This window comes from Engraulis encrasicolus, chromosome 11, assembly GCF_034702125.1.
Source record: "Engraulis encrasicolus isolate BLACKSEA-1 chromosome 11, IST_EnEncr_1.0, whole genome shotgun sequence".
Lineage (NCBI taxonomy): Eukaryota > Metazoa > Chordata > Actinopteri > Clupeiformes > Engraulidae > Engraulis > Engraulis encrasicolus.
Genome location: NC_085867.1, coordinates 18374801 through 18396803, shown reverse-complemented (window position 1 = coordinate 18396803; position 22003 = coordinate 18374801). Strand labels below are relative to the sequence as shown.

General features: G+C 47.9%; 1 protein-coding gene across 4 annotated transcripts in view; it reads right to left on the bottom strand.

Moving 5' to 3' along the window:
* Nucleotides 1–1944: 1944 nt before the first annotated feature.
* The window catches only part of nnt (nicotinamide nucleotide transhydrogenase), a 74913-nt gene continuing 54854 nt past the window's right edge, over nucleotides 1945–22003 (bottom strand). For all 4 annotated transcript variants that reach the window (XM_063210111.1, XM_063210112.1, XM_063210113.1 and 1 more), the window contains 3 exons: nucleotides 10239–10357; nucleotides 9156–9271; nucleotides 1945–3904 (listed from right to left, as the gene is read on the bottom strand). In XM_063210111.1, coding sequence (XP_063066181.1) covers nucleotides 3764–3904; nucleotides 9156–9271; nucleotides 10239–10357 — 376 coding nt within the window. In that variant the 3' untranslated portion in view covers nucleotides 1945–3763. The remainder of the gene's footprint in view (nucleotides 3905–9155; nucleotides 9272–10238; nucleotides 10358–22003) is intronic.

Here is a 22003-nt window from a genome sequence, read left to right as displayed (position 1 = left end):
TGTTGTGTGTGTCTGTGTGTGTGTAGGGTGGGGTGGGATGGTGGTGGTGCTTGTGGAGAGCAATGATGAAAGGGATGTCTTCAGCTGAGAGACCCCCTTGAGAAATGGTGTTGTCAGGGGGAGCTGGAAAACAGCACGGCTTGATGTGAGCAGGTGGAGGAGCAGGTGGGAGCAATGAGTAAGTTCAGGAAAGGGAGGCGGGCGGCGCAGAGAAGACAAAAAAAAAGAAACCCAAGCCACAGAAATTTGTTTAGATGTGAAGAAAGAAAATGAAGGGGAAAAAATATACAGCACTCATCATGTACATCTTCGGGATCTTTTTGGGGCCATGATCAAAGTCAGCTTGAGGAATGGGTGGTGGATGAGGTCATTTCGTCGATGTCAGACTGCAGCCAGTCATTGTTATAAAACGGCGAGCTCAGGCTGCGCTATACCGTTTCTCCATATTTCCTCTCTACATTTTTCGCTCATTTATTTCCCTCCCAAATCCCCCCCACCCACACCCTCTTCTTGGTAGAGAGATGTGATGTCCACAGGCCCCGCAGCATGGGCCGGATGACATCCAAGAATGCTGATTGAGAAACACTGTCCACCAGCATAGCAAACTAGCAAAAGAAGATGGCCACATCCTCTCCGTCCACCCGAGACGAACCGCACAATAATTTAGTCGCATTTGTGGCGAGGGGGGGGGAACACAGCATGGCCTACTCCAATCACACATATTTCATCCTCCGCTGGCTCTGTGGCGGAATCAAAGACACATGACGGATAAGCATAGGGGGATGAGAACCCGTCGTTATACATGCCAAATAACGGCCAAAAAAAAGGCAAGAAAGATTTTCTTTTCTTTTTTTTTAAGTCCTTCAATTGACAAATAGGAGCGCAGGGTAAACATGGAGGGAAGATGGTTTACGATCAGTCTTAGTCAAAATAACTGCCCGGAGTTACTGGAGTTATCGCTAGCAAACTGCGTCAATGTGGTCAAGGGGGATGTTGATATTTACTTGGTAAGTGCCCAGCACCTCGTCGCAAGTACAAGTATGCAGTCACCGCTGCCACTGCGGGCTTTGCGTTCCAACTTGGATTGGACGAGGGGCGGAGGGAGGGAGGGGGGTTGGGTTGGGGGGACCAAGACGTGGGGGTGCAGTGTGAATGGGGGCAGGGAGGATGAGGGATGAGTTCTGGCAGGGCCACCAGGTTTTGTTCCATTGTCAGGCTGCATGTCCTCTTAGTCACGAAAAGACACACTCAGCGTCAGGACTCACACACACACATACCATAGCTGAAAAGACACACTCAGCGTCAGGACTCACACACACACATACCATAGCTGAAAACGCTTAATCGTCTTTATTTTGTTGCGGTTGCTTATAGGGTGATCACAATCACTCTTCTGAGTGCGATTTGTTGTAGTGGAGAATGGGCCCCTATGAATAAGTCATGCAATGCCACTCCACTCCCTGAGGACTTTTGAGAAAATACACAGGCACGGGTACAGACAGACACACACACAGCTTCTGCAGAGGGGCGAGAAACATTGCGCGGCCAGGTGAGCCTGGCGACAAACAATGGGCAATCACTGTCACTTGTGCAGTGAGGAGTGGCATGCCATCCCATTCCATCACTTTCATCAGTTCTGATTCAGATAAAAGAAAAATACTTCACATATCAACAGATGATCTGGCAAAGAAGCCCTTCTTTTATCAGACACCAGTGTGAGGCTCACAGATTTAAAAGGGAGATAAAAGGGAATCTTTTTAAGGGACCCCCAGGTGTAGGAGAATGCTACACTTGACAGGGCTTGGGGACAATCGTCTAGGATTCCAAAACAGAATCTTGGAGAAAGTTCTAGCGTGTGAAGGAGTAATCTGTTGTTTTATGCATCAGACTGCAGGGACAGAAGGATAAAAAAAAAGAGAAAAGCACCACAATTGAAGCCATGCGTTCACATCAGGGTTTTTTTTTTATTAAGAGTGATGCTTCATGATAAACTCGAGAGTAGAGACATTTCACAGTATTTCAATAACATTACAAACCATGGCACGAAATGTCAGGACACCCTCTCCCCCACCCCACACACACATAATTGCTGCATACTGTATATGCCAGTGGGCAGGGTTAACCACATTCTACAGTTCGGTACAATTAGGGCAACTTTTTATACAAAATGTATCAGAAATGGAGGAGGGAAAATACAAAATACCATCATTTCAAAAAACCTGTCGCTTTCTTAAAAAAACTCATTTAGCAAATGCTTTTTAGTTGATTTTCCTTTTACAAAATCTGCGAAAGAGATAACACAATTTGAAAAAGAGGCTGCTTCTTGGTGTCTACATTGTTTATGGTCCGGTTCGATTGCATTGAGATTACTTTGGAGGAATAAAACCTCAGGCTTTCAACAGCACAGATGCACCAAAAGATGCAACCAAGCCATGCTTCCCTTGTTAAAGCTAATGATAGCAGATGGATCAAAACAAAATGGAGGCAAAAAATTGAATATTTGTTAAGTATGACGGTAAATTCAGCTGTGAGTTTCTCTATGAAGAGGTAGGGACGTTGTCATGTACTAGATTCTCTATTGGCAATGTATGGTTTTTGGGTCCCAGTGAATTACAAAAAAGAAAAGAAATGAAAAAGCGTGTGACGATCAACCTGAAAGCAAAAGCGCAAACAGATAAAAGCATGGCAGACTTCCCTGTGTCCATCTATTATTACAATCAGTTATCTTGCTGTGGAGCTAACTGGAGAAAAGGAAATTATACGTTCCCGGGGAACCACTCGTATCTTAACAAAAATCACAAAGGGCGGCATGTTTTTTTTCTCTCTTTTAGCCTTCTTGCGCTTTTAAATAATCCCTACACTCGCACTACAAATTCTGCGCTAAATTACCCTGGCTTGACTTCATATCAGCCATGATCCTTCAAATCCTTGCAGCATTAGAGGTAAGAAAAGATTTGAACTGGAAGAGGAAAAAAATTAAAAGAAAAAATCTGGAACAGTGTGTGTGTGGAGTTCCTGCCTTTTCCCACAGACATGTCATTCTCAAAAACCAATTGACACGGCCACACAAGAACAGGGCAAGTTCACAAAACACTGACTAAACAGAACAGAAAAATTAGGACAGAAAACAAAAAGAAAGGGCTAGTTATGAAGGCAGGCAGGAGTACATTTGTGGCTGTGTTTTTGACACCAAGTACTGTACATTATCCTACAAACACCACATCAGCATCTACAAAAATATATCGACAGGATAGACTGGGTCTAATTATTATTAAAAAACACCTATCTACTGTATAAAAGCTGACGAGACCTGACAAGAGTGGGATAAGTAGGAGATGCAGCTCTTTTTTCTTCTTAGGCACGGCTAGTTTTTTTTCTGTCTTCTATTCAACCTTGAGGTTGAGGCAGAAAGACAATACATGACAAGGAAACACTTTAAGGTCAACCAAGTAAATTAAGGTTGGGTGAAGGAAAACAGAAATAATAAAACACAAATAATAGTTAACCCTTGAATCCAAATAAAGTCATCATCTACTCGTAATGCTATTAAACTAGTCAACCCAAACAATAAGGAAACTTAACCGCGCTGCCAGGCAGTTGACTAGTATTATACTGAAATTACTGCTCGTCTACAGGGCTTGTTCACAGAGCTCACTGCCTTAACACCTAGCAGTCTACCACAGCAACTGGCAGGGATGAGGATTGGAGAAGGATGTTGGATGTTGGGGGGGGGGGGAGACGCAGCTTAGCGGAGGGCTATTCTCTAACCCTCGCGTACTTTCGAAGCCAGGGCATCGCAGGTCTTCTTGGCGTCACCCAGAAGCATGGAGGTGTTGGGCTTGTAGAAGACTGGGTTATCCACAGCGGCGTAGCCCACTCCTAGCGATCTCTTCATCACAATAACCTGCAATGACAGACAAACAGAAAACACAGGGAAACCATTTAAATCCATTTAGTTCTGGGGAGAACAAAAAAAAAGGGCCCTGGAGTCCAAAGAAACAGGTTCTCTCGTCAAGTTGTTTGAGCTGTGACATTTGGTGGTTTCATCTCCAAGCCCTACAGCTGTCCAGCACACGTGGGCACAAAGGAAGAAAACCTGTCTCGTGTTTCCGGACAAAGACATCATTCACGCTAACCAAAGAGAGCCTGGTTATCCCCCCGCCACTGCCACTACCAAACCAATTGTAACGGCAGGCATCCTTTCAATACCTCAGTCACTTATATTTAGTGACAGGGCGAGGCAACGTTATTCTTTGCTTTTCCCAGAAAGTGAATGCACCTGTACAGTACTGGAGAATGAACAGAAGCAAATGGCAAACATCGCACCAAGTCAGTTAATGAGCGAACAGTGAGAGGGGGGTGGGAGAAATGAGAGCGTGGTAAAGGGGAGGGAAGGAGGGAGGGCTGGAGCACAGTTCCAGCAACTAATGGATATTTAAGTATCTGCCATTTAGGAAATTAAGCATCATTAGTGTCTCAAACAGAAAAAAGTTGAAGGCATGGCGGTTCCTGGGAAAATGGGAAGGAGCGAGCGTCACCCTGATTGTGAGCATCTGCTCAGAGCGGAGCGAGCGTGGCGTAATTGAATAAGTAAAAGCAGAGCGAGGGAGGGAGGAAGAGCGAGAGAAAGAGAAAGAGGGGAGAAGGAAGAGGATGAAAAGACGAGGGACTCAGGTCCCTGCCGCCGGTCTTTCCTTCCTTCATCGGTTATTCAATCCGCTGAAAGATATTTGGAACAAGACAACCATCACTGCCACAAATCAGCAAAAGGCGGATTCCCCCACCCCCACCCTCTAATAACCCCTTTCCTCCTCCCCTCCACACCCTATTTTTCTGCCCTTTGCCTTGTGTCCCATCCTAATGCATGCATATACGGCTACGCAGTAATATAATAATCATTTCAAAAATGCTATATGCAAGGTGTGGCCCCTCTTGTTTCTTTTCTTTTTTTAATAAAGATTTTTTGGGGTCTTTTTACAAATGTATTGATGACAGGACAGTGTGAGAGGTGGACAGGAAGCGAATGGGGGGAGAGAGACGGGGAGGGGTCTGCAAATGACCCGGGTCAGGATTCGAACCCAGGTCAGCCGCATGGCAGACAAGTGCCCTACCGGATGGCCACGGCAGGGCCAGGCCCCTCTTGTTTCATTTTACATACAGCCTATGATTTGGGCCAACAGTGGAATTAAAGGAAAGCCTGCGCCTAGCTACACTATCAACATCACCAATACGACCACCAGTGATGACCAAAGACTATCTCAAAGCCATCAACTCCTCCAGGTCATCAGCATCCAAGGTGCAGAGCTCGGAGTAAGGTCACCCCCCTCCTCAGTGCGGGCGGGTCGTCCATGGGCCCCCGAGCCAGCCAGTCTGCTTGGACTGGACCAAACAAACCTCCCCAGGGGAGGGACCTCCATACTTTACACATAAATTATTCATTGGAGCAGATGGTTTGAGTTGTAAGTTGGATTGGGGTTTTGGAGGTGGGAGATGTACGGTAGGGGAGGAGAACGGGGCAGTATGAACGGGGGGGGGGGTTCTGGAAAGAGTGGGGTACCGTTCCCTTTCGAAACAGGTCCCCCGGTCTGGGAATAATTAGCTTGGGGAGGTGCTCCGATTGCTCGGCAGCCGATCATGCTCGGCCGATAATGGCCAAAAATAGCCTGATCGGTGATCGGAAAAACATGCCGATCAAAAAACCGATCCAGAGATATTAAATTCCTCACGCAACCATTTCGCCTTTACACCTGGCGCTGCCTGCATGTAGCCTAGGTGCTGGCTCTGCACAGCTGCTGCACCAAAATAAGGCATCTTTACTTGTCTTTAACTTTTTGGAATTCCCTCCTTCATTTTCACCATTTATAATCATATCTGCATCAACAATGATCTGATTTTCCGATCCATGCGCAGTTTACATGACGCTTGTAATTTGTGAATGACGTGTCAGTCTCGCCATGTTCACTATTTTGAGTTACAGCCTGTCAGCACGCAACAACTAAACGTTTCCAAAACAATCATCAACTGTATTGTTTTTAAAGTTGTAGCCTAATGGACAGCCAGGCCATTAGTTTTGTAGTTGCTGCAACACCAAACAGCAACTAGGGAGAATGGACGGTGAAACTCAATGAGTCTGTGCAGGGAATTCTACATTCTGTGACAGTGTTACAGAGAAAGAGCTTTCCTCGCAGACACGCTGTGTTGTGCGTGTTCCCTGTTCTTTCAAGTGAAGTTTTTTTTTCTTGTTTTGTGTATGTAGAATCTCAAGTGTTTCAGTTAATGTAATTTGCGATAGACTACTTCTCGCCCGTTAGCCATTTTACTTTATAACCTGTGTAGTTGCCTCGGTCAGCGCGCGACAAGTTCACGTTGTCCGCACAAGCATGCCAACGTTATTGTTTTCAAAGTTGTAATTGACAGTCAGTCGATTAGTTTGATAGTCGCTGAAACGCCAAACGGCGACAGAAGTGAGAGGGAGAGAGCAGAACGGTCGCGGAGCACTGCAGCTGTGGACGGTGACAGAGAGGGGAGGGGCTCTCCTCACGAGGCTGCTCATTTAAAGCGACAGGGTTTTTTCTCGTATGCAGAAGACGAGAGACTGAGATCCAGGTGTCTGAGCTTCAATTCAATCTCAAATAGTTAAGTAATTATATGCAATAACTTATAAATTGATGTAATGTTTCAGTTTCAATTCAATCTTAAATAGTTTAGTAATTATATGCAATAACTTATAAATTGATTAATACTGTAGACTTACTTGTAGGCTATATTACCAACACTAGTCTGAAAGAGCTGAAAGATAATAATAATAATAATAATAATAGCCTAATAATAATAATAATAATAATAATAATAATAATAATAATAATAATAATAACAACAACAACAACAACAACAACAACAACAACAACAACAACAACAACAACAACAACAATAATAATAATCATAATAGTAATAGCCTAATAATAGGCCTACATTGTGAAAGCGACATGTGCAAATTAAGATTGATTGGTTTATGGGCAGAAATATTCAATAAGGATAATTAATAGGCTATTAAAAAAATAGGAAATAATTTCTGTGATCGGCAATGATCGGTGATCGGCAGATAAAGATTTTTGGTGATCGGTATCGGTGATCGGGCCAAAAAATGGTGATCGGAGCACCTCTAGGTTGTACTATACGCCGTGGCAGGATCCTGCCCAGAGAGACAACAGGGGAGGTAGAGAGCTTCGAGGAAAGGCAAGTGGCGGTCGAGGGAGTGGTGATGGTAATGGTGGTGGGGTGGCCTGCTGCTGTGGGTGGGGGGGAGACGACGACTGTAATGCGGTTGTCAACCCCACCCAAGTACAACCTCCTCCACCCGCAAGAAACAAAGCCACAACAAAAGCTCCCCCACTTGCCCGAGTGCCCGGGTCTTGTCTTCGAGAGCGCTGGCTTTACACGCACGATCAAGCAGCCGCGGCGGTGGGCCAAAGGGGTAGATAAATTAATGAGGCAACTACACGAGGAAGAAGGGTGGCATGCGTGCTGGATTAGCTCTCAAAAGAGCATGTGGGATCCAGGGAATTCCCAGGACGTCGAGAGAGGGAGAGAGAGAGAGAGAGAGAGACTGCACAGAACCAAGGCAGAGAGAGTCGTTCCGCTCGGAGGGGGGCCAAGGAAGGGGAGAGGCGAGGGGAGGGGAGGGGAGGGGAGAACCCAGAAGAGGCCCTGATTTAGGGAACGTTCCACACGGACGCTCCGAAATGTCATCATTCCACAGGGAGAGAGTCAGAAGAGCTCCTAATGGAAGCCGCGTGAGACCTGACGAGTCCACCCCAGCTACAGCTACAGCTACGGCACAGCACAATACAGTACACCTGGGCTGGAGTTCCGCTGCTATGGCAACCACAGAAAGAGAGAGAGGAGGGAAAAAAGAAAGTGAAATTAAAGGGGCTGTGCGTGTGAGAGTATACTGTATGGCTAAGGAGACACAAAGAGGCCGATGACTGGGCCTTACAGTACAGTTGCAGTACTGTCCCCCCCAGTTCCACCACTGACTGTAAGCAGATGATGAGGATAATGATGACGTGCGGGTCATGGTGCAGAGGGCGAAATCTCTCCGCCAGCTCCACCTGTCCATTTCCAACCCCTTAATTTCGGCACTTCAGGTAATTTGGACCAGTCAAAGTTGACACCTCTCCATGCAGCGCAAGGCTATCAAATGGAACCAACCCCACTTTAGGCCTATAATGAAGGCAGCCACCATTAAAACAGACCCCACCTTCTCTAAGTCCCCTGAATATAACCGAATTGTATTGAAAATTTAAATTTTAATATTCCTTTACAAACATTTCATATTTCACGTGAAGCTGCATAACATTAAAATTATGTCGCGGGCTGTATAAAACGGCCTCAGGGGCCGTAAACGGAAATTAAAGGGGCTGTGCGTGTGAGAGCACAGTATATGGCTGAGGAGAGACAAAGAGGCCGATGACGGGGCCTTGTTGCAGTACAGTTCCACCCAGTTCCACCCACTGACTGTAAACAGATGATGAGGAGGATAATGATGACGTGAGGTGGGTCGGTGCAGAGGGCGAAAGCTCTCCTCCAGGCAGCACTTGTCCATTTCAGCACCTCAGGTAGTTTGGACCAGTCGAGGCTAGGCTGACACCTTCTTTCCATGCAGCGCAAGGCTATCAACAAATGGAACCAACCCCTTCATCTTTTCTTTGAAAAGCTCTAATTGGTGAAAGATGCGACAGATCTGGACACATTTTAGCTGCTGGGATGCATTTTACAAACAAGAGCCAGATCAAGGTCGTGTTCATTTCACAGACTGGCCATTTGCTGCTGGAGATAAGGTGACGAGACACACAAACACACACACGTGCAGGTACTTGTACACACAGTAAAGCGCGTGGACAGAGAGACAAACGCGCAGACAGAGAGAGAGATGCGCAGACAGAGAGAGAGACGCGCAGACAGAGAGAGACAGACAGAGAGAGACGCACAGAGAGAGAGACGCACAGAGAGAGAGACGCACAGAGAGACAGACGCGCAGACAGAGAGAGAGATGCGCAGACAGAGAGAGAGACGCGCAGACAGAGAGAGACAGACAGAGAGACGCACAGACACATTCCCTGTGGCGATGAAACACCATTGGAAGACTAGCTGACCTGTTTGGACTTCCAGACCTCCAGCACGGGCATGCCAGCAATGATGGAGTTGGGGTCCTCCTGGGCAGCAGAGTTCACCGTGTCATTGGCACCGATCACCAAGACCAAGTCAGTCTCTGCAAACAAACAAACAAACAAACAAACAAACAAACAAACACGCAACAAGTCAGGGCGGTGATTGGCAAAGACAAATACAATCAGGAAAATTATTACAGAGCACATATTGTTGTGTTTTTTGTGGTATGTGGTTTTATACATGAAGTTGAAAACTCATCACATCGTGTTTACTTAATCCATTTTTGAAAAGGTTGACAAGTTGATTGCACAGTAGTTTTGTAGCTAGGGTTATTCAGCGATGAGACTTTGTACTCCTAACATACTGTATGTACTTTGCCAGAAATCTGGCAGCAAAGCCGTTTGAGCTGCCACTCAATCCTACTGTAAAAGCCTTTTAATGAGTTTGCATTGGAAACATGATCCATCATTTCGTGGTCATTTGGTGTCAGTCAAGTGTTTCGCAATATGATGTAATTTGTCAAGTATACCAAGCACATTGTGTTTTAAGAGTTTAGGATGACTGTGGAAGATGAAACTTAATCTCTGTGTGTGTTGCACAATTAATGGAAAATCGCAATTTTGGCTGCAACAATTACAAATATGAAGGGCAATTTAATCGTGATCACACAGCGAGCAACATGGTGACCTGCCTTCGGTTGCCCTTGAAGCCAGTCCATGTTGACAGGCTGGTGTCGCTGTAGGCCCGCCTAAGCTTTATGCCATTGCCTTTTGCACCATCATTACAGTAGAATCCAGATTTATTTGGTTCATACCTTATATAACACATTAGCTATAGTTGAGTTTGTGATTTTAAAAACAACATTCTGCACGAAATTCAGTTGTTTATTGTTGTATAATCGTAATCGTGATTAATTATGATTTCAATTTTGATCATTTTTCCATAATTGTGCAGCCCTAGTGCGTGTGTGTGTGTGTGTGTGTGTGTGTGTGTGTGTGTGTGTGTGTGTGTGTGTGTGTGTGTGTGTGTGTGTGTGTGTGTGTGTGTGTGTGTGTGTGCAGGCCTACCGGGGAAGTCGTCGTTGAGCTCCTCCATCTCCAGCACCACGTCGTAGGGCACTCCGGCCTCCGCCAGCAGCACGTTCAGCTGGCCTGGCATACGGCCTGCCACCGGGTGGATGCCAAACCTGCCAGAAAACATACACAACATAAACAACATCGTCAGAGGGGCACAGAGAACAAAGACAACATACACAACATCGTCAGAGGGGCATAGGCAGATGCAATGCACATGCACAAAGGCTCGCGCACACACACACTGCAAACTAACGCACACACGTGCACGCGCACACACACAACTTAGGCTCTGGGTTACCCCATCCAACACACTCACACGTCGAACACACTCAAACACACAAAGATATCCTGTAACCATCACGTCTGAACTGAGTCGACACTGTAAGACACCAATGGCAAATGCAGAGAGGTGGAGGAAATACATGTTTACACTGATGTGAGGAAGTAATGCCTGTCGATGTTTGCGTAGGTGTAAGCACATATACATGTGCTTGAAATGGGGCACCTAAGTCTCCACCCCTTCCGGTCGGCTTATGGGGCTGGCAACGCAAAAACTTTTGACTGGGCTGTAATGGACTGATCAAAGCTATTTTCCCATCCACCTCGCATTTCCCCGTCGATCACACATATGCTGTGCCTCAGAATTAATAACAACCAATGGTGTGCTTGTTGACTTCACTTGGCAAGCGATTTTTGAGTTGTGTGTGTGCAAAAATATACAATTATTTGGACTACACAACAGACGTCGCATGTCCGACGTGCAGCCACTTAAGCCGCAGTGCAGCGGTAGGGTTGGCTGTGCCTCGGTTCACGTCAGATATGCGAGGCGCACGTGTAGTCTCTAACACAGTTTTGCACAAAAGCTAAAATAACGTTTCTTGCGTGTCGAAAATGAGTGGTCTTACGACGCAAATCCAAACCTTTCAAATTCACTGTCATCATATGTGAAATCCGGAGCACATGCCAAACGGGATGAGGATTTAGCTTGACTCGCTCCATTAACTCTCATTCAAAATTTTGAGAGCTCCAGCCCCATGGATCGGAAGTAGAAGGGCGTGACTTAGGTGCCCCATAGGCCCAGTTAGCCTTGTGAGCACCACAACACATTCAGGCTCTTGTCCTGAGCAAATGCCTAATGTTTGGGCTTGGAGCTGTGCTGTGTGTGTTTCAGTGCAAGCAGAGAGAGTGTGCATGTTTAAAAGCTGGAGGCAGTAAAGGTGTAAAGGTGTGTGTGTGTGTGTGTGTGTGTGTGTGTGTGTGTGTGTGTGTGTGTGTGTGTGTGTGTGTGTGTGTGTGTGTGTGTGTGTGTATAGACCAAGAGAATGAGGTCTTAGTGCAGCAGTGAGATGGAGAGCATGTTTATGGCCGAAGACTGGAAGAGACACTGAAAGAAAACCAAGATGGACAGAATGACGGGATATTGACCAATAACAGACTTTAATGGGCCCCATAGGAACAACCCCCCCCCCCACACACACACAGTCCTGTGTGTTTGTCTAAACCACAGTTTCTCAGAGTTCAGTGCTGAGGCCATTGACTGCATGGACATTTACCACTCTTAAGTTAGTTACTTACACGCACCCACGCACGCACGCACGGACACACACGCACACTTTGAGATCCATGACAGTCATCCATTTGTGTCATTCCTCATTTTCGTTGACTTTTGGTTTGTTCAAACAAACTCGGCGCAATGGATCGGAAAGGGCCATTTCCAGTCGGCGCAGGCCCGAGCACTTGTTCAAATAAATGTGACTGGCGCGTCTCACGGTAAATCAGCCCGTTCTCAACAACCGCATCATGAAAGGGGTTCGCATGTCTGCTAGAATAATCTGGGGGTGGAGGGGTTGAGGAGGCTGCTGCGCCGGACACGAGGCTTGTGCAGTAAGACATTTTTCGGGTGTGTGAGTGTGAGAGTGCGTGTCTGTCACAGTGTGGGAATATGTTGTCATTTGTATGCGCGTGTGTGTGTGTGCGCATGTGCGCGTGCGTGTGTGTGCATGTGCGTGTGTGTGTGCGCGCGTGCGTTTGCATGAAAGAGAGAAGTCTGGCAGCAGCTACTCGCCTGAGGGCAGGGCTGGACTGGCCATCTGGCATAGCGGGCATTTCCCGGTGGGCCCTGTACCCTTGTGGGCCCCTATTTTCAGAAATGTTACAAAAAATGTTTAAAAAAAAAAACGCCCACGAGGGGTGCGGGGCCCACCGGTGAGTCAGTTGTGCGTCGCTAATCATGAGGGGGGCCCTTTTAGCCAAAAGTGGCCAGGCCCTATTTCTCCCTCAGTCCAGACCTGCCTGAGGGGCTCCCCAAAATGCCCACTCGGCCGATCTTCCTCCCGAGGTTACCGTACCCCCCTCCCGCAACAAAGACACCCCTCCCTCCACAAGCACCACACTTCCTCTCTCATTACCACTCATTTCCCCCTTAATGGCCACTGGGGAGAAGCAGGCCATCCTCTGGGTCTCCCCTCAAACTCCCTTCACTTGACCAACCTCATTCCCCAGCAGGAGAAGAAAAAACCCCTCTCTTTACTCCATGTGCTTCTAAGGGCCAAAACATACCAAGGCGGAATGGAACGGTCGCAGGACGGACGCGGTCTTTCTGCTTAGTTTCGGCCGGCGTGTTTTTCTCTGCCTTTCACACTGACCGCGTCGGCGTGCGCGGCCAGTCCTGTTCAAAACCCTCCCCACAGCTAAAGCTAGCGCGCTACTTTGCCATTCATTTGAATGAGACACCGCCGGTTGCCGGCGTGAAAAATACGCTCGAGTTCTATTTTCCAAATGCAGCGCGGCGCGGAGCCGGCTAGCGCCGCTGACGCCCGACTACCGCCGGTTGGTGTGTAAGGACAGATAGGTTTCAATGTTATTTCACCGACGCCGGTAAAAAACGCGGCCGTTCCGCGACGCTTTACCGCCCTGGTGTGTAAGACCCCTAACTTACAGGACTCACCCCATTTTCTCTCCCCACATCCATCCCACTCTGACCCAGCGACCATCTTTGCTTTTAAAAAAACAACAACAACAAAAAAAAATGTGGGGCTTTTATAACTTTATTTCAACAGGACAGTGAAGACTAGACAGGAAACGTTGGAAAGAGAGAGATGAGATAGGGTTTGAAACCGCCATAGCAGTACGCTACTACAGCAACCCCCCCAACCTGTGTCATCCCCCTGTCCCACCTGACACTGAGCCAAAAGGCCCCCCAATCCCTAATGTTCTCAATGCATCCAGTCAAACCCAACTCTCCTCCCTCGACGTACTGCATCCACCCAGAGTCTCCGTCTCCACATCCTTAATCTCCTAAAGCCCAACCAAACCAAAAAGCGCCTTCGCCTCTCTTTCTACCCTCAATACATCCAGCATGACCAAAACATCAGTATCACCCTCTCCCCCTTGTTGCATCAAACCCAATCAAAAAGCCTCCACTCACTCCGCACTCAATAAATTCAGCTTGACCCAAAGGCAGTCCTCCATTCCTCTCCTCTCCATCCATCCAACCCAAAAAGCCCATCCAAAGCCAAAGCCCAAAAAGCTCATGTCTCTCCCTCTCACACACACACACCCACACTCACACACACACACGGCTGCTTAAGGTTGGCTCACCACATCACACCAGACAGCCGTCTCAGTGCAACACGGTTCAAGTCCCCAACATGACAGTTGGGCTGGGAAATGGAGATTAATGGAGATCCCCTTTCGCCAGCAACCTGAATATATGTATTAACGACTTGAAGCAGAAGCCGAGTTGAGCCCAGCTCACCCGGGTCGAGTCGAGCAGAGCAGAGCCGAGCAGAGCAGTCACTTTGACAGCAACCATTTTATTTTTCCAACCATTAGATTCTACTAATGGGAGATTAATGCTACAGCAGCCAGGAGTAATGGGATACCTACACCTACACGTTGGCAATGTTTTTTAGGTAACGTCAACCTGTTTTTGTCATGCAAAAGAAAACAAATGAGAGAAAATGAAATGAGTTTTCAGCGCTTTGTAGGTTAAGATTTTGTAAGTAACCAGAAATGGGACAAAAAAAAGGCCTGGGCATTTTTGCTCGCTCTCCTCCAAATTGTGGTGCGTAGTTTGTAAAAAAAGAAAAGAAAAACCCATCAGCACCAGCCCCTGAGGACTGTCTGTCCACCGGGAAATGCCCTGGATGCCAGATGTCACGATACCAGTCCTGTAGGTAACGTCAACCTGCTTGTGTCATGAAAAAGAAAAAAATAAATGAAGAGGAAATAAAATGAGGCTTCCTTCAAAGCGACTACTTGGCTTCTCTTTCGGTCAGTCATTCTTCTCGACTTGTATGAGGTCACACTCTTCAGTCAGCTTCGATTTCCAGTAAGTATCCGATGACCGCAATGCTCTACTTCCCATCTTGACAACAATGCTCCTCAAAATCACACACACACACACACACCTTTGCAGACATTGCTGGAGGCCAGAATTCGTAGTGACTGAAAGGTAGACATTACCATCCTGTCATCTCTCCAACCTCAGCCAAGCAGTGGTGGGCATTAAACAGCCTGCCACTGCAATGACTACCTTTTTAGATGGCTTGCGGAAGTTGAAATAGGGGGCGATTTGCAAGAATGTATGCCGCCCATTCACAAATCTTGTTTTTTCTATGGGAATATTTACCACCACCAACATCAATTTCTAAGTTTTCATTATGGATTTTTTTTATCAGAGATGCATAAAGAGGAAGTAGAATTACTGTTATGGATGCAATCACAATAGTATGACATTACATAGTTGCATCCATGTCATCCACCATACTATGGTGTTGCAATTACATCCGTAGCAGTACTTCTACTTTATACATTTTGTATATAAGTGTGTATTTGTGACTTACTACTAGATCAACTTGACAAAATAACCTTGCATAAGATGAAAGTTAGAAGGGTAAGAAGGTTAATCATTCCAGTAGGTAAGTGCAGTGTCTAGATAAAATGCCAATATAATACATACATACACAACTGGTGTATTTTTAAGACTTTTGGTTTCTTTTTATTTTTTTATCATCAAAGTGATCTAGAATCGGATGGAGGTCAATTGCCTCAAGCTAATGTGCAGTATGGATAAAATGGCATGCTGGGAGGGGTTGCTGTGGCACAACCAAGCGGTGATTACAGATGTGGGTCAAACCAAACCAGCCTACGCCGGGCAGCCAGGGGGTTACAGCAGTGGGCAGCACAGCACAAGCTTTCAATTCACCCCAATTGGTCTCTGTCTGGTCCTACTCATTTTCTGCCCTATCTGATTAAAAGGCTTGAAAATATACACCGAACCAAAAAACAAATAGCATGTCAGGTCATGTCACGTGCATTGACCCAATTTCAATACACGTAGCCCCTGGTTTTCGGACAATATTGCCCAACACTGGCCGGTGTCTAGTCTTGCCCACCCCCCTCATCCAGCCTTTTGTTAACAGGGGCACATGTTGGGTGCACGTGGTGGCTGCACTCTTCATCCACAGTATGTCTCTCTTCAAGGCCAAGTTAAAGTAAGTGGTACTTCAACTCACAGTAACACCCCAAGCCAAATAAGCCACCTCCTGTGTCAGGGGTTCAGGAGAGGTGGGTGGGTGGTGAGCATAAAAGAGTCTACAAAATGTAATGCAAAGTAATGGTGAGCACTGGCGCAGGATTGGGAGTATATGAGAGTTGGTGGTGGTGAGGTTGAGGAGAGGTGGGTAGATGGGTGGTGGTTGCAGGTGGGAGGTGGTTGGCAAAAATGGTAGGGAGGGATTGAGGCGATGTGGGTGGGTGACTGGTGGACGTAGTAGAGGGCTGAAAGATGGGGAGGGATATGGGGATTGTTGGTGATGGTGGAGGGGTTGAGGAGAGGTGGGTGGAGGGTCAGTATGAGTGGAGGTAGATGAGGTCAGGGCTGGGAGATGGTGGTGGGGTTGAGGTGGGCTGGGTGGAGGGTGGTTGCTGGTGGTGGTAACAAAGGGAGGGTGTGAAGTTGTTGTGGAGCTGGTTGTAGAGCTGGCTTCACCATAACATCATAACTGTTCATTTGATTTACCGCGACAATCTGATGACGGGGGAGTGGTCAGAATGGAACACTGAGTCAAAGAAAATGGATCTAACAAGAAGCGTCATTTTGTTTCTTTTCCGGTATCCACTTTATGTCGGGTGAACGCCTCTTTAGGAGACCTTCGGTTAGGAGACCTTCAGAGTCCTGAGGTTGAGAATAAAAGTCCCCTTAGTGCTGTAGATGGCAGTAGCGCACGTCTTGTGCAAACACCTAAAAAAGAGAAGAAGTAGGGGACAACGCCCCCTTAGGAGACCCAACTTGAGCACAAGCTTTTGCATTGAGTGGGCGTGATTTGCGATATCTTGGTTTGATTCAGTATTTTTGACTGAGTTTCACCTCCGCTACGCTCCTTTCGCCTGCATGTGTCCCTAGCGTACCTGGCCACCCGTCTCCCACCAATACTAATGGAGGTAGTGGAAGGTCTGGAGGGTGAGGAGAGCTGGTTTGTAGTGGTGGTGTTCGTGATGATGGTGGGGCTAGGTCCCCCTCTTTGCTACCGCCACCAGTATTAGACGGGACAGAGTGCTACAAGATGGAGAGGGTGAGGAGAGCTGGTAGTGGTGGTGTTTGTGATGATGGTGGCGGTAGCAAAGAGGGGGACCTAGCCCCACCAATATTAGACGGGACAGAGTGCTGCAAGATGGAGAGGGTGTGGAGGTTGGTGGTAGTTGTGGAGGTACTGGTGGTGGTGTTGGTGGGGCCAGGAGGCTGTTCCAATCTTCGTACTTTCCGCCCTTCCTGCACTGTGTTTGGGTACGCAGGGCGGTTCCATTTCTAATCGCGGCGGTGAAGTGTACTGTAAACTACCCGGATAACGCCCTCAAACCGGCCATTTTTTGAAGTGTGGAGTTATGTACACTTTTCGCACTCAACGGCCGCCATGTTTGTTACGTAGTTTCCTCTCTGGTTAAGTGTCAGATTGGTCGAACAGCCGAATCTCTGTGATGACAGCATAGCTTTGATTCCAAGGACAATAGCCATGTGTATAAGAGAAAGGGGTAACTTTTAAAAATTCTCAACATAAGGAACAGTGTCTTCCGTGATGAATTGTATATTGGCGGTTGGTAAACTCTGATGACACGCGACAACCGTCATTTCCGTGAAGTGTATCAGACAGAACGTGAATTGGACCTGCACTTCACCCTCAAATTTAGCCATTAAGTTGAGGGTGGAAAGTGCACTGTATCACAGTACACAGTGCAGAGTGTGGAGAATGGAACACGCTCCAGGTCCCACTGTCTCCATCTTCCAGCCATTACACTACCTCTGACCACCCATCTCACCCTCTTATACTGGCAGAGTGTGGGGGTTGTTGGTGTTGGTGCTGGTGGGGGGCTAGGTGGTAGCAGAGGTCTGAGGAGGGTGTGGGGGTTTGGGTATGGTAATGGTGATGGGTGGCCAGAGACGGGGACCTAGCCTAACCCCACCACCATCTCCGCCTCCAGTAGTGGTAGTGGTGGAAGTAACAGAGGGCTGACGAGGGAGTAGGGTATTTCAGTGACTGTGGTGCTGTAGGTGGTGGGGGCTAGGTCGGCCGCTCTTGCCACCCATCTCCCCCTCTTCTACTGATGGAGGTAGTAGTTGTCGGTGGTGCTGGTGGGGGCTAGGTGGTAGGGGGTTGTTAGTGATGGTGGTGGAGGGGGATAGGTCCCCCTCTCTGGCCACCCATCTCTGCCTCTAATACTGGTGGAAGTAACAGAGGGCTGACGAGGGTGTAGGTTGTTAGTGATGGTGCTGTAGGTGGTGGGGGCTAGGTCCCCGCTCTGGCCACCCATCTCCCCCTCTTCTACTGATGGAGGTAGTAGTTGTTGGTGGTGCTGGTGGGGGCTAGGTGGTAGCAGAGGGCTGACGAGGGTGTGGGGGTTGTTAGTGATGGTGGAGGTGGTGCTGGTGGAGGTGGTGGTTGCGGGGGCTAGGTCCCCCACTCCGGCCACCCATCTCCCCCCTCTAATCAACTACAAATGCTCTAATTGACAGCAGCTGGCCAGGCTACCAGATCAAACGAGGGAACGAAAATTACACAAGCTTCCGGTCTGCCTCCCCTCTTTCTCCTCCCCGCCTCCCTCCATCTCTTGCTCCCTTTTTATCCCCCTCTCTTTTCTTTTCTTTTCTTTTCCCCCTCCCCTGCTTGCACACATTCGTTTACCCTTCTTTCCCGCTCTTGACGTTCCCCTCCTGCGCTCTTGTTCCTTGCAGCAGCAGTGAGCAAGTGCTGCCTGCTGTTACTGACAAAAGTTTGGTGGCGTTAACGGTGTGTGTTTGGTACATGCATGCAAGTAAGTGTGAGTGTGTGCGTAAAAGTAATGTAAGTGAGTGTGTGTGAGTGTGAGAGTGCGTAAAAGTAGTGAGGTGCGTGTTTGTATTTGTAAGCAAGTGTGTACGTGTGCAAGTGTGTGTGTGTGTGTGTGTGTGTGTGTGTGTGTGTTAGAGAGACCTGGGGTTGTTGGTTAGATGGATAGGGTTATTGCCACGACACAAATTTGAACTTAATTGCTCATTATTCCAAGGTGAACTAGGATGACCTACAGGGTCAAGACACTGATGACGCTGACACGCACACACACAAAATTAATGAATAAAAAAAAAAAAAGAGAGAGAGTCAGAAGACGACGTTCCAAAACATTCTGGCTCTCAGGCGGGCTGCATCTGGCCAAACCAAACCACAGGATAGAGCCGTCCATGCTTGACCGCGCATAGCCTGCTGTCCTCCATGTCCCCAACACTTCACCACTCATTTCACACCCGGTCCCAACACCGCCACTTCCAAGCTCCCCGTTTTTGTTGCTCGCTATAATATGGCGACTGACTGAACGTCACCTCGGCACTGTTGCCGAATTCAGTCCGAATCGTGCCCGTTCTCACACCTAATCGCAAACTGGTCATCGTGTTCACGCCACAGATCTTAGCGGAAAGTAGAAAAAATACTGTAACACAGTCACCTTGGAACCACCCGCGCGTTTTCCGCACGTAAGCACTTTGGTGCCAAACGTAACTGGTGCGGGCACAGGCAACGGCACCAACAACAGTAAAAGTCAGATTAGACTTCAGCCACTGCGAGCGTGAAAAGTCGCGTGGGAGTGGCCACGAACCAAATTTGTATTCATGCATCTGCGAGCTCTGCGAGGTGCGAGGTCTCGTCACGAGCCACATTTGAAATTGCGCGATTACCTTCACTTCATTGCCTGCAGTCATTAGTTAGCAATGTTGCTTTCTAGCCCGGTTAGTTAAGTATTTTCACACAAACTGCAAACGCAATGTACTGGTATCATTATTTGAAATACCCAGTCTGTTTTCACAAGCAGAAAATGCAAGCATGTAAAGAGTTGATTCTGCCGATGTGTGTTTACATTCGTGGAGGAAGCTACGGTAGTAAAACCGCAGGCATTGTGCCAAGAGTGTTCAACTGATGCATTGTTTGTTACTTAGCTTGTAGCTTCATGTATTTACACATATTTACACACAAGGCATTAATATAGTTTTTTTAACAGAATACAGCTCTGCTCTCGCAAACTACCGGCATTGCGCTGCTGCCACAAGAACAAGGAAGTAGCGAGGCGACCAATCATAGCGCCTTTTTGTCTGCGTCCTCCGCGTCCGTCGGACGGATAGTTAGGATTTTTTCCAGGCACTCGACGATGGGCGCAGAGTCTCTGCGCGGGGGGCGTGGACTCGCACAGACACAAGATGGACGGACGCAGAGGCTATGCGTCCGAAGCATAAATCTAGCTTAACAGTGTAAAAGTAGGACAGAAACGGCAAAGGTAAGTTTCTCTCAATCTCACAAACGAGAGAGCTAACGAGCGTAAGAGGCTTTTAATCACTCACTTCCACTGCACACATATCATTTCGGCTCATCTTAGTTTGATTTCTCAAATGCACTTTCTAGCCCAAATGTGTTTTAAGTCTCTCTTTGACACACGCTCCGGCATGAAGATGACCATAATGGGCCAGCCCAGCATGCCAAGAGCTGAGTTTCAAACAGAGCTGACAACCACTATCTAGTACAAGATGGAAAATTAAACTCGCCAACAGCAGCAACACACACAGACGCAAAACACAAGCAGTAGCCACGCACGCACGCACGCACGCACGCACGCACGCACGCACGCACGCACGCACGCACGCACGCACGCACGCACGCGCGCACGCACGCGCGCACGCACGCGCACGCGCACGCGCACGCGCACACGCACACGCACACGCACACGCACACGCACACGCACACGCACACGCACACGCACACGCACACGCACACGCACACACGCACACGCACACGCACACGCACACGCACACGCACACGCACACGCACACGCACACGCACACGCACACGCACACGCACACGCACACACGCACACACACACACACACACACACACACACACACACACACACACACACACACACACACACCTCTGATGCGATGCTTCCATTTCCCTCCCCATTTGCAAGAAAATTAATATATAACATTTTTTCCCTTCTTCATTTCTCAAGAACAGTAAACAAAAACAAATTTGCATCGAGTCTTGCGACCGCACTGCTGAGATGTGAATTTGTCTGTAGCTGCAGGGCGAAACGAGGGGGAATTTTCACTCAGCCCAGGCGTATAATGGCCCATGGCAGGGAACACAAGAGAAAGGGGGAGAAGGAGTGGTTGGAGAAGAGGCTCGGAGAAACCCCTAAAAGGCCCAGCACATTTATTTTTCTCCCCACTCGTTTTTCTCTCTCTCCCTCTCTCCCAATCATGTTGTCTTCACTTTAAAAAAAAAAACCCAACTGGCCTTATGGGTTCTGTCATCTTGCTCATCTTCACTTTCCCTTTTCCCTTCTTTCTCCCTCTCCACTTTTCCGATACCCACATCACAAACTGTAATAAACAGACACACACACACACACACAAACAGGGGAAGGGAGAGGAAGGGGGAGCGAGCGAGAGAGCGAGAGCGAGAGCGAGAGCGAGAGCGAGAGCGAGAGCGAGAGCGAGAGAGAGAGAGAGAGAGAGAGAGAGAGAGAGAAAGAGAAACACACAGAGAGAGGAGGAGAGGTGTACACAGAGAGGAGGAGAGGAGGAGAGAGACAAAGAGAGGAGGAGAGAAGGAGAGAGACAAAGAGAGAGGAGGAGAGAAGGAGAGAGACAAAGAGAGAGGAGGAGAGAAGGAGCAAGACAAAGAGAGAGGAGGAGAGAAGGAGCAAGACAAAGAGAGAGACAGACAGTCAGGCAGACTCCCGGGGGAAGATGGAAAATGTTCTCCCCTTGTCGCCATGCAAAGACGTCTACATGCTGACTCAACTGGCTTCACGCAATTGTCACGCCACAGAAGGGTTCCATTTCCATGCAGTGAATGAATGAGTGGACATTTTGGAACCGAGCCACAGACAGCAGCATGTGTCCCACTTCTCCCCACTCACACTTCACTTCATTTCCTCCTCTACTCTGTTCATGGTGGGGATGCCACCCTCACTTCAATTCAAGGGGACGTTTTAAGGAGATTTCAGGCACTTCCCTCTCTCAAAAGTACATTTTCATTTGCATCTGCAAAAGCGAGTGCTAATATAGGGCAAGATTCAACCATATTATATTTATTTCAGCTAGCAATGAGACGGTAGCACTGACTTGCCCCATCACAAGTCTCCCTCTTCCCTCTGCTTCGCCCCACACCACACCACACCACACAGACTGTTGCCTCTGACATCTCTCGCCATGTCTTCCCCCACCGCTTGTC